General features: G+C 41.0%; 1 protein-coding gene across 1 annotated transcript in view; it reads left to right on the top strand.

Moving 5' to 3' along the window:
* Positions 1-12,172, top strand: part of LOC127652408 (envoplakin-like) — a 24,805-nt gene extending 12,633 nt beyond the window's left edge. The window contains 18 exon segments of the mRNA XM_052138530.1: positions 236-277; positions 381-542; positions 1,503-1,610; positions 1,751-1,846; positions 2,565-2,675; positions 2,813-2,959; positions 3,793-3,947; positions 4,079-4,176; positions 4,398-4,570; positions 4,884-5,062; positions 6,095-6,233; positions 6,551-6,744; positions 6,888-7,038; positions 7,189-7,272; positions 7,366-7,470; positions 7,578-7,670; positions 7,843-9,434; positions 9,436-12,172. Coding sequence (XP_051994490.1) covers positions 236-277; positions 381-542; positions 1,503-1,610; positions 1,751-1,846; positions 2,565-2,675; positions 2,813-2,959; positions 3,793-3,947; positions 4,079-4,176; positions 4,398-4,570; positions 4,884-5,062; positions 6,095-6,233; positions 6,551-6,744; positions 6,888-7,038; positions 7,189-7,272; positions 7,366-7,470; positions 7,578-7,670; positions 7,843-9,434; positions 9,436-11,320 — 5,514 coding nt within the window. The 3' untranslated portion in view covers positions 11,321-12,172.
* The last annotated feature ends 328 nt before the right edge of the window (positions 12,173-12,500 follow it).

Below are 12,500 nucleotides of genomic sequence, written 5' to 3'. Positions count from 1 at the left end.
TTTTTATACTGAAATAAAGACATATGAAATGAACGTTTAATTAAAATGTATTTAAACAAATATAAACAAAAGGAAATTAAAGTTTTCTTTCAAAGATTTAATTAAAATAATGCAGTGAAATCTGTGAAGTACCAAAACTAATATGTTTTATCTAATTGTTAATAATACTGTTTCATGCTGTGATAAAGCTTTTAAGATCACTTGAATGCTCACTTCGATTGATTTCTCCCGACAGGAAAACTCATTTGCCCTCCAGAAGCAGTACGCAAATCTACTGGTAAAGCCTTCTGAAGATTTAATACAAATGATCAAATGTATACATGACAAACCTTTATAAAACATTTATGAAATTGAAATTGTACTTGTGTGTTGTTGTATAGGAGGCATCTCTGAAGCGCAGGGAGAATATGTCATCTCTGTATGACTTCATGCACCGCTGCAATAAAGAGCTGCTGTTTCTGACCGAACAACAACGCAAAATCGCCAAGAGAGACTGGAGCGACCGCATGATCGACAGTGCTGGAGTGCGTTTGGAGTATGAGGTGAGAGAGAGACCTAGAGTATGAATGGAGAGAGAGATAGACATAGAGTATGAATGGAGAGAGACAGACATAAAGTATGAATGTAGAGAGAGAGAGACCTAGAGTATGAATGGATAGAGAGAGAGACCTAGAGTATGAATGGAGAGAGCGAGAGACCTAGAGTATGAATGGAGAGAGATAGAGAGACATAGAGAATGAATGGAGAGAGAGAGACCTAGAGTATGAATGGAGAGAGCGAGAGACCTAGAGTATGAATGGAGAGAGAGAGAGAGACATAGAGAATGAATGGAGAGAGAGAGACCTAGAGTATGAATGGAGAGAGCGAGAGACCTAGAGTATGAATAGAGAGAGCGAGAGACCTAGAGTATGAATGGAGAGAGAGAGAGAGACATAGAGTATGAATGGACAGAGAGAGAGAGAGAGAGAGACATAGAGTATGAATGGAGAGAGAGAGAGACATAGAGTATGAATGGAGAGAGAGAGAGAGAGAGAGAGAGAGAGAGAGAGAGAGAGAGACATAGACTATGAATGGAGATAGAGAGAGAGACAGAGTATGAATGGAGAGAGAGATACATAGCGTATGAATTGAGAGAGAGAGAGAGACAGACATAGAGTATGAATGGAGAGAGAGAGACATAGAGTATGAATGGAGAGAGAGAGAGAGACATAGAGTATGAATGGAGAGAGAGAGAGAGAGATAGGGTATGAATGGAGAGAGAGAGAGAGACATAGAGTATGAATGGAGAGAGAGAGAGAGAGAGTATGAATGGAGAGAGAGAGAGAGAGACATAGGGTATGAATGGAGAGAGAGAGAGAGAGACATAGAGTATGAATGGAGAGAGAGAGAGTATGAATGGAGAGAGAGAGAGTATGAATGGAGAGAGAGAGAGTATGAATGGAGAGAGAGAGGTTATCAGTGTTTACTCTGTAATCATGTTTGTAAATGTATTTGTTGTGCAGAGGTTTAAGAACAACGGTCTGTTGTCTCATGAGCGAGAGGTGGGCAAACTGACGGCTGACGCTGATGCACTCATTAACAACAAACACCCCGGATCACCTGCTATAAGGGTATTCATTCATTCATTCATTCATTGATGCTGCAGGAGTCTTGTCATGTGATGTGCATGTGATGCATGTGTCTGACTGACGTCGTGTGTGTGTGTGTGTGTGTGTGTGTGTGTGTGTGTGTGTGTGTGTGTGTGTTTCAGGCATACAGTGAGGATGTGAAGAGTGATTGGCAGCACTTCTTGAATCTGTGCTTGTGTCAGGACACACACCTGGACAATGTGGAGGACTACAAGAAAGTGAGTCAAAATATAATTTTATATGGTAACATTATATTTATCTACACTATTAAGAATTAATTAATTAAAATCAATGAATAGTCATATTTTATTCATGTTAATTAATATCAGGGTCATTAAAAAATTAGGCTGTCAGAGGAGATAAAAATTACAAATAATGTAAAAATGTTGTTTAAAATGCACGTGTCAGATTCGTAGAAATGTAATCTTTTGTGTACAATTTAGTTTCATACATTTTCAAAAAATTAAATTTTTCTTAATATTTCTTTTTAAACTTCACACACAGTCATGAGGGATTTATTTATTTAATTTATTATTTTTGGTCACGTGACAAAAGTGTTACAACTATTATTTAGATTTTAAAACAAAATTGTTTCACTACTATAATAATAATAACAATAATAAATAATAAAAAATAAATAATCCAAAACTACTCACACTAACATTTCTTCTTTCAATAATTTAAGCCGTTAATATGATTTAAATGTTTTTATTTATTTATTTGTTTTTACTGTCCCGGTTTTTTACTTCAACCATATTTAAAAACGGACTTTGAACGCAGAAGCTGAAAACTCGTTTCACAGCAGAGGTGTTTTCCAGTAACTGTTTTGTGTGAATTGCATTTTTATTAAGTATTTTTGAATAACGTAATAGATCCAGACAAAACACGAGCTTCATGTCACTGACCCATTAAATCTGTGTGTGTGTTTTACTCCAGTATCAGCTGGATGTGGAGACGTTTACTGAGTCCATGAAGAGAATCAATTCCACCACAGAACCATCAGTGCTGAAAAACATGAGCAACCATGAGATACTGCTGCAACTGGAGGTCAATACACACATTATAGCTCATTGTATGCATGTTTCACCTCTAGCTGACATTGAACTGTGTATTTTAGCTCGACTACAATGCTGAAGAACATTAAATAATTGCATATATATGTATGTTTGTTTGTGTGTGTTCAGGGAGAAGAGAGAGCCATCATGAGAAACGATCAGAGACTGGTGGATCTGAGAGAGTCCTGCTCTACTATCGCTCCTCTACACCTGCGCCGGACTGTCACGAATAAACCTGTCAGTGTCATCGCACTGTGTGACTGGAGTACAGACAAGGTAACATACACACTGTACTAGCATACAACCGCACACATCAGTCAGAGATACTCACCCGTTACAGCATATAATTACTGTAGAACACCGGAATCATTTCTGTATTCCTAAGGTATAGAATTTGTATCCCCTTTTCTCCCAATTTGGAACGCCCAATTCACACTACTTAGCAGGTCCTCATGGTGGCGCGGTTACTCGCCTCAATCCGGGTGTTGGAGGAAAAGTCTCAGTTGCCTCCGCTTCTGAGACCATCAATCCGCGCATCTGATCACGTGACTCGTTGTGCATGACACCGCGGAGACTCACAGCATGTGGAGGCTCATGCTACTCTCCACGATCCACACACAACTCACCACACGCCCCATTGAGAGAACCACTAATCACCACCACGAGGAGGTTACCCCATGTGACTCTACCCTCCCTAGCAACCGGGCCAATCTGGTTGCTTAGGAGACCTGGCTGGAGTCACTTAGCACGCCCTGGATACGAACTCGCGACTCCAGGTGTGATAGTCAGCGTTAATACTCGCTGAGATACCCAGACCACTATTTACATATTATTGAACAAGTCATGCTCACTTGAGGAGGTAAACATGACAACTAGTATACAGTATACACTATGCACGGCTTACTATTTTTTAAACGTAGTAAGTGATACAGTACACGTAAACAACACAAAAAAAAATGCAAACACTTGGACTGTCGCTCTGCGTGAGACATCGATTCACTTGGAAAACCAAAGTATACGTTGGCTTTGAAATTTGTAAGTAAATATAGACATTGTTTAATTCGCACACTGTATATACCATCTGTTGGTCTCTCTGCCGCCCCCTGCAGGACTCTGTGAGAAGAGGCGATAAGTTCAAGCTGGTGTCCAGTCCACAAGAGGATACCTGGGAGGTGAAATCCAGCACTGGAGAATTGAAGGTGATTCCTGGAGTCTGTTTCCTCATCCCACCACCTGATTCATCTGCCATCGACACAGTGGACAGGTGAGATCCTGACACACAGGAAGTGCAGGGACCTCCATGGTGCTTCCTGTTAAAGCATAACTCGTTTTAGATTCAATTTAAGATCTCAGGGACTGTAACGACTGTACAATCGTTTTGTTTCCTGTGTTCAGTCTGAGCAAAGATTTCTCTGATCTGAAGCGGTCGAGAGCTGCTCTACAATCGAAGGCCAGGACGCCCAGTGTGGAACTGTTGCAGGTCGTGAAAACAGGTTTGTGGCCTAAAACCTATCACGAGAGGGAACAACTCAAATTATTTTTGCGGGTCTAAATATTTTGCACTGATGAATCGTGCACAGTAAGACCAGGAAGTTGTTTTAAGAAAGTAAACAGAGTCAGTTTTGATTTGCTGTTGACATTATACACAGAGAGCTGTGATGTTTCAGTATCTGATCATATCTTGTGGATATGTGATTATTCTCTCTCTCTACAGCTACGGTTGCAACGGTCCCTGATAACTCAAAGGCCAATGTCATCTCCGGTCAGCTGGACCGGATCAACGCAGACCTGGTGAAATTAGAGAAGGACGTGCTGAACAGGACAAGATCTCCTCTGCAGAGGTCTGACCCCATCGGTGATCTTACTGTCAGGATCCGAGATCATGAGGTAAGAACGGACATTGGATGTTACGGTTGTGGCTCAGGTGGTAGAGCGGGTCGGCCACTAATCGTAGGGTTGGCGGTTCGATTCCCAGCCCACATGACTCCACATACCGAAGTGTCCTTGGGCAAGATACTGAACCCCAAGTTGCTTCCGATTGCAGGCTAGCACCTTACATAGCAGCTCTACCACCATTGCTGTGTGAATGTGTGTGTGAATGGGTGAATGAGATGCAGTGTAAAGCGATTTGGTTACCTGCTAAGGTTGAAAAGGTGCTAAATAAGTGCAGACCATTTACAATTTGATTTAATATCTTCAGAGATCTGTCGTGGCTCTGAGAAATCTGGAGGCTGAGAAATCATCCACTCAGAGGAACATGCAGCCTCTGCTATTAGAGAAACCCCTGGGTCCAACCACAGCCACACTGTCTCAGAAACTGACCATTGCCAACAACAAGATTGATGACATCACAGCCCTTAATGATCTGTACAATAAGAAGTAAGATTTACCCAAATGGTTAAAGTGAACTTTACTGTAAATCATGCAAATATATGATTTTATTGGGGGGGAGGGGCACAGTACCATGGTAATAATATTGTTTGGGACACTATTTTCTTGTCGTACCATGCAAATAACATGGTATATGAATGTTGTTATCAACGTACCATGATATTACCATACTGTCACTGTACAAGGGTACCACCCAATAACTTAACCGTATATTCAGGATTGGGTGGACCAACTGGGTTGCTTGTGAATAGCTCTATGAGTTCCTCTATGGAAAATATGTTCAAGGAGTAGTTAAACTCTCTCATGATTTACTCACCGTTAAGCCATCCCAGATGCGTATGACTTTCCTTCTACAGCAGGTCCGAAGTGAAGATTTCAGCTCTTTTTGTCCATGCAATGGAAGTGAACAGGTGCCATCAGACTGCTGGCTATTTGACAGTCCAAATGTAATATTTAGGCAGCATAAAAGTAATCCACACGATTCCAGTCAATCATTTAATGTCTTCTGAAGCAATCCGATAGGTTGGTGTGAGAAACAATACGATAATTAAAATCATTGCTTGCGCCCACCGCTATATTCCTGTTTAAAATTAACTAACTCTCGCGTGACATTCGTTCTTCTGTTGTAAACAAAGCGTGTGCTTCCGACTTCTCACATGAACATGCCATTACGCATAAGCCATATGTTGCGTCGTCTGTTGGCAGGAAGCAATTTTTTATAAAGTTAGTAAAGTTTTAAGTATCAGTTTATTTTTTAAACAAACCAATCGACATTAGTTGACCTTTCATGCTGCCTTTTGGACGACAAACAGCCAGCAGCCTGATGGCACCCATTCACATGCATTGTATGGACAAACTGAGCTGAAATGTGCTTATAAAAAGGTTCACTTCGGTTCTGCTTAAGAAGGAAAGTCATACACATCTGGGATGGTTAAAGGTAAGTAAATCATGAGCGAATTATCATTTTGGGGTGTACTAACCCTTTAAGAAATCAGAATAAACTTGACATTATTTCCTCAGGGCCACAGCTGCTATGTTTCTGGAGAAACAGATTAAGAAGGTGGACAATACGGTGTCTGTGTTTGAGGATCAGTTGGCTGCAGACAATGTGATCTTGGATGAGCCCAGTATCATACGTCACCACTCCGTTCAGATACAGGTAGTCATCCATTTTGGTGACTCATTAAGGTTGGCCAGTCCAGTTCTTCCACATCAGACTCAGTAAACCATTTCATAATGGCCCATTGTGCATAGAGGCATTGTTGAATGTTAACAAAGAAAGGCTCTCCACAAACTTGTACAGAGAAAATGCCATTGTATGCTGTACAATAAAAATGAATCTTCTCTGTAATGAAGTGGCCTAGTCGAACCCATTTATAAGAAAATTATGCCTACCTACATTTGTCCATGTAGTGTATCTAGAATTCAAAACATGGCAATGATGCTCTTTGGTGTCTGGTATTGTCTTGTCCATAGAACATGTGTAATGATGTTGCCTCCAAGGAAGATGATGTTCAGCAGCTCAACCGTGAGTTAGAAGTGACAGAGCAGGCCAGCAGCTCCCTGCAGAAGAGCTTCCAGGAGTACTGCCCTGATATCCGCTACCAAGAGTCAGAGGTCAAGCGCTTGAGGAATCGCTACTCCAATGTCAACAGCCAGCTACAGTATAGGTGAGAGGTCATACTCTGTGGTAAAGAAAGCCTTTTCTTGTTTGTTAATGTTGTTTTGTTTACTTTTAGACATGTTTGCTTTTCATACAATGCTTCTGGACTTTCCAAAATTTGTACTGTATCCGTAACCTTTTGCTCTGTAGGGCAGCCATGTTGCAAGAGGCAGCCAATAAGAACCTAGAATTCCAGAGTGCTGTGCATTCTCTCCATGCTTTCTTGAACAATATGCCCAACAACAAGGTTTGCGCTGGGGAAAGTGCATCACAAATCTATGCCAAGCAAACCTCTCAGATGGTCAGTATTAGGTGTTTTTGCCCATGTTTTGACCTTATTTGAATTTTTTCAGATTCTATCAATTTGAATATATTACAAGGTAAATAAGGCCAGTTGAGAATTGTCCAAACGCTACTTTGAGCAAGTCTGTATTTTGCTGTTTGATTGCAGAGAGCTGTTGAAGACGTCAAGAGGAAGACAGAGGACGTAGACCGGATTGTAAAAGTTTCTCATGAGCTGCAGAGCACTCTTAACGTGCGTAGACCATCTTGCTGTGCCTATGTCCATAAAACTGCACCATCCAAATTAATTTCTTAGTAAAATATTCCATTGTTGCAATGTCTGCAGGAGTATGAAGTGAATTCTAACAAATACCGCCTCACATTGGGAAAACCGGAAATTGATGCAAACAGACTTAAAGCTATTACACTGGCTGAGGCTGTGCAGAAGAAGGTATGCTACTTTTCCATGATAATGAAGCGTTTTTTTATCTGATCAAGGAAACTTCATTAAATGTCTCAGTACATGTTCAAATATCTATGTTATTGGTTAATTTTTAGGAAAGAGAAATTGTGAGACTTTATTCTGAAGTGTCAGCAGAGAATGATCAACTTCTGAATCAAGTGGTCTTGGCCAAGGAACTCATCAACAAGGTACAGAAATTCAATCTTTAGTTTAAATATGCGTATTTATAAATAAGTAATGAGTAAATGTTACAGAAAAGTTGAAATTCTAAAAGCAAATCTAAATGTAGTTAGAAGTACAGTACTTGTTGTGGTAACTGAAGGTGAAATAGCTTATCCTTTATTTATTTCCCATGAACAGAATGATCAAATTGTGCAACATGTGGTAGTGAAGCAGCAACTGCAGATACAAAGTCAACAGAGAGAAGTTGAGGAAGTGGATGGCCTGAAGCGAGAGCTTGCTGAAGAGATCTATCGCCGCACTCAAGCTGAGAATGATCTGTCAACCTACAGTAAACGGATGTTGTCCCTCAAGAGTCGTAGAGGTGTGGAACGGTTGGAGGAAAAGGAGATTGTGCAGTACTACCGCGATTCAAAGCTGGAGGCCGAAGTGGAAATACTAAAGAAGAAGATAACCGAGGAGATCAATAAACGCTCCGAAATACGTACAGAAATTGAGTTTGTCAACCAGAAAGTTGTCAGTCGCGAAAGTGAGCTGGTCGTCGTGAAGCCCAAACTAGTCACGAAGGTGCTCACAGAGATCGAACGCGACCCCAAGCTGGACGTGGAAGCAGCTAGGATCAGAGAGCTCTTACTCAAACTCAGGGAGGAAATTCGAGTGTACGAAAGTGAAACGGTGCGAATAAGAACTGATGTCACAGTCCTGGAGAGAAAGAAGCCAGTGATAAGAGAGAAAGTGGTACTGAAAGAGGTTGTCAAGCTGGAAAAAGATCCAGAAATGCTAAAAGCTGTCTTTAGCTTCAAGAATCAGATCTCGGACGAGAGTATTAGGTGCAAGACACTGAATGATCAGATATTCCACATCAGGAGTCAGATCAATAATCTGGAGAGAATTATCCCAACCATCCAACCAAAAACTGTAACCAAGGAGGTGAAGAGAGTTGAGCAGGATGCAGAGCTCCTAAAAGAGTCCAAGAGTCTCCGTGTTAGCCTGGAAGAACTAATACGAGAGAACAGTATTATGATTCAAGAATTCTCTAGCCTTCAGCTCCGCTACACTCAGGTGGAGACAATAAAACCAAAGATAGAGGTTAAGGAGATTATCAATGAGATCTACAGAATTGACCCAGAAACGGAGGTGGAACTGAGACGACTAAGAAACGAGCTTAATGAATTAAGCAGACGGCGTACTAGCATAGAGAATGAAATAAACTTGATTATGGTGGACCTCAAGACCCAGCGCTCCCAGAAGCCCAAGGTCGAGTTGAAGGAGGTAACTCGGGAGGTGGTGAAAGAAGAGAGGAGCCCTGAGGTCGTCAAAGAAATAAAGAGGTTGAACGAGCAACTCATCATTTTGCGAACCAATTATGACTCAATTCTGAATCGGGTGATTAGTCTACGCAAGGACAGGGATGAATGGAAGACTGAAAGGTCAAAGGTGGAGATGAGGGTGGTGACCAAAGAATTGGTCAAATATGAAAATGACCCACTTATAGAAAAGGAAGCTGAACGACTCAGAAGGGAGTTGCGTGATGAAGTTCAATTCCGGCGTACGGTGGAGGAAAATGTGTATGACCTTCAAAACAAGTACATTGTGCTGGAGAGACAGAAACCAGAGGAAAGGGTTGTAGTGCATGAAGTAGTGCACCTCCAGACAGATCCAAGTCAGATTATGGCTCATGAGAGGTTAGTCAAGACTTTGGATGAGGTAATTAAGACTCGTAGAAATCTAGAACTGGAGGTGCAGCAAATGAGGTCCCTGGTCCTGGAACTGCAAAACAATGCTGGAGCATGTGGATCGGCAGAAGAAGGTCATCATAGAGACTGAGCTGAGACAAATTAAGGCAAGGATCTATGAGCTTGAGACTTGTCGACCACCTGTTGAGGAAAAGATTGTTATTGAGGAGGTTCTGAAAGTTGAGAGAGACCTCAATGTAGACAAACTAATCTCTGGACTCCGCACTGAAATGGACAAGGAGGGTACCGTCATTACCCGCCTGGAGAGAGAGGTTCGAAACCTCAAAATCAGGATAGAAACACTTACCAAAGAGAAATCTGTGGAGAAGACTGTCTACAAAGAGATCATCAGGGTGGAGAAGGACCAAAATGTTGAGGCAGAGAGGGAAAGTCTCAGAAAACAGGTTGCCCAGGTGAGGAATGCCCGAGTCCTCCAAGAAGAAGAAATTCAGCGAATTACTACCAAAATAACCCGAATCCAGACAACCAAAACAACTTTCTCTCAAGAAGAGACCACCTTGACTTTTCAGAGGGATAAACTTAAGAAAGAGCAGGATGACCTTCTCAAGGAGTTGAGAAGACTAGAGTCTCGAAAGAAGGAGATCTCTATAACTTTCCAACATGAATCCAAACTCTTGAGTGAGAGAACCCATATCATCAGGCAAAAAAGCATAAAGCTGGAGTCAGAGATCCAGCGTCTGGAGAGAGAAATCTTGGAGGAGAAAGACAGAATATACCAACGGGAAAGCACTATCATAGAGCTTCATAGACAAGTAAAGACAACTCAACATGCCAAGACAAACACCATAAATACCAATGTCTCCACCAAAATCACTATTCTGGATCCAGAGACTGGCAAAGACATGTCACCCTATGATGCCTATGTTGAGGGTCTCATAGATCGCAATCAGTACATTCACCTTCAAGAGCTTGAGTGCAGTTGGGAGGAAATCACAACCACTGGTCCCGAAGGTGAGACCACTCTTCTGCAGGACCGTAAAAGTGGAAAGCAGTACTCCATCAAGACAGCTCTCAAAGATGGTCGATTGACTCAGTACGACCTTCAGCGCTATAGAGATGGCAAAATATCTATTTCAGAGTTTGCTCTTTTGGTTGCAGGGGAGAAGAAATCAATGAGTTTCCCTGCTTCAAGTACAACACACACAACAACAACAACTGTCAAAACACTCCCTCCAGCCAGCCCCAGCTACAACTCCTCCAGTTTGTCTAGACGCACATCCTACTCTAGCAACAGCAACTTGAGCACATTGCTGACCAGCAGTGGAGAAGAACTCTTCCCAATTTCTGGAGTTCTAGATCTCACCACAGACAGCCGCATGTCTGTACGAAGTGCCATGACTCGCAAACTGATTGACCAAGACACGGCAATGAGGCTGCTAGAAGCTCAGGCTGCCACAGGAGGCATTGTAGACCTGAACAAGAGGGAAAAGTTCTCTGTTCACAAGGCAGCTCAGTATGGATTGATTGACACAACCCAAGTTCACAAGCTTCTCAATGCGCAGAAGGCTTTTACTGGTGTAGAAGACCCTGTGTCCAAAAAGCGAATGTCTGTGGGCGAAGCAGCTAACAGAGGATGGATCCCAAATGAAAGTGCCTTGTGGTTTATGGAGGCACAGTTGCTGACCGGTGGTCTGGTAGACCCTAACAGAGCAGGTCGTGTCGCCCTGGAGAATGCTGTTGATGCAAAATTGATCGATTTGTCTGTGGCCAAGCAACTTCAGGATAGTTCCACCTTTGCAAAGAACGTGGTCGATCCGATCAAGAATGACAAGATCACTTATAAGGAAGCCATGGCCCGATGCAAGAGGGATCTGACCACAGGACTTCCTTTGCTCCCAGTTGCCTCTACTGATGCCACAGATGCTCCTTCTTACTCCAACTTCAACTTCTCCAAAAAATAAGTGCAACAGAGGTTGATATCACAATAACGAGAGGAGATTTAAGTGCTATATTGTAAGGGACATTTATTTTTGGGGGTTATTTCCTACCTATTTATTTAAAGATAAATAATCTCTGGTCTGGATGATATCATTTTATGTCATGCTGAGGTGTGTATCTTTGCTATATGGTTTTTAAAGTGCTTTTGCCAGTTACTTATTATTTTCTGGCTCCTCTTGATGAATGGGCTAAACTGATTTTCAGACTTTATGATAATAAATGGAACTATTTCATATACTATTTACTTTGTCTCTGTGTAATGTCTATGTTATCTTTTTCTACTGAGTTTGATATCAGACAGAAAACCGAAAGGGCTAATGTGTGTGGTAAAAGCTACTTTACCTGATTAACAAATATAGATATTCTAAAGCTTTATAATCATATATATATTACAAGTATACACACAATGCTATTTACATATCACAGTACAGCATTCATGTTCATCATAGCAAGCGTCAAAGCACTTTTACTGAGATTGTAGTTCATTTTTTCATTTCAGATATTGTGCAAAAGTCTTAACCAGTTTATTTTCTTTGCATCTTTTTTCTATACAATGAAAGTAAATGGTAACTAAGACATTAAGCCTACTTTACATGAAATCTACTTTTGTGTTCCATGGAATAAATTCATATGGATTGGTATATCATATGGTGTGAATTATCCCTCAAAGCTAAAAAAAAAAAAAAAAGTTAAATCTCAGAAAAACATTCATGTGTCAATCAGAGTGTGCAATCCATGCACTCTAATCAATACTGAAGCAAGGATTTTAAACTTGCTAGCATATCTCACATTAAAGGCTCACTGAGAAATGTTTTCATTCTATGCATGTTGTCTTGGACTTACACTGACACCTAGTGGCTTGAATACAGCATTATTCAAACCCAATAGTTTTCAGTCACAGATGCCATTGTAGAAATCCAATATTCAGAGTCAGCCATGATTGATTAATTCAATCCTTTAGTGAAAGTGTCCAATAGCATGTCAGAGGGGACCCTCTCCATGCAGGAAAAACAAACAAAAACAAACAGCTTTTATAAGTTTATGATATGACTCAGCCTTCATGTCATGTGATGCTCATGATTTTATACACATAAAATAATTTTTTAAGGAGTACAACTTTTTAATGATGAAAAAGTTTAAAAA

This window comes from Xyrauchen texanus, chromosome 12, assembly GCF_025860055.1.
Source record: "Xyrauchen texanus isolate HMW12.3.18 chromosome 12, RBS_HiC_50CHRs, whole genome shotgun sequence".
Classification (NCBI taxonomy): domain Eukaryota; kingdom Metazoa; phylum Chordata; class Actinopteri; order Cypriniformes; family Catostomidae; genus Xyrauchen; species Xyrauchen texanus.
Note: the sequence above shows the minus strand (reverse complement) of the source record. Positions and strands in the feature narration are given on the sequence as shown.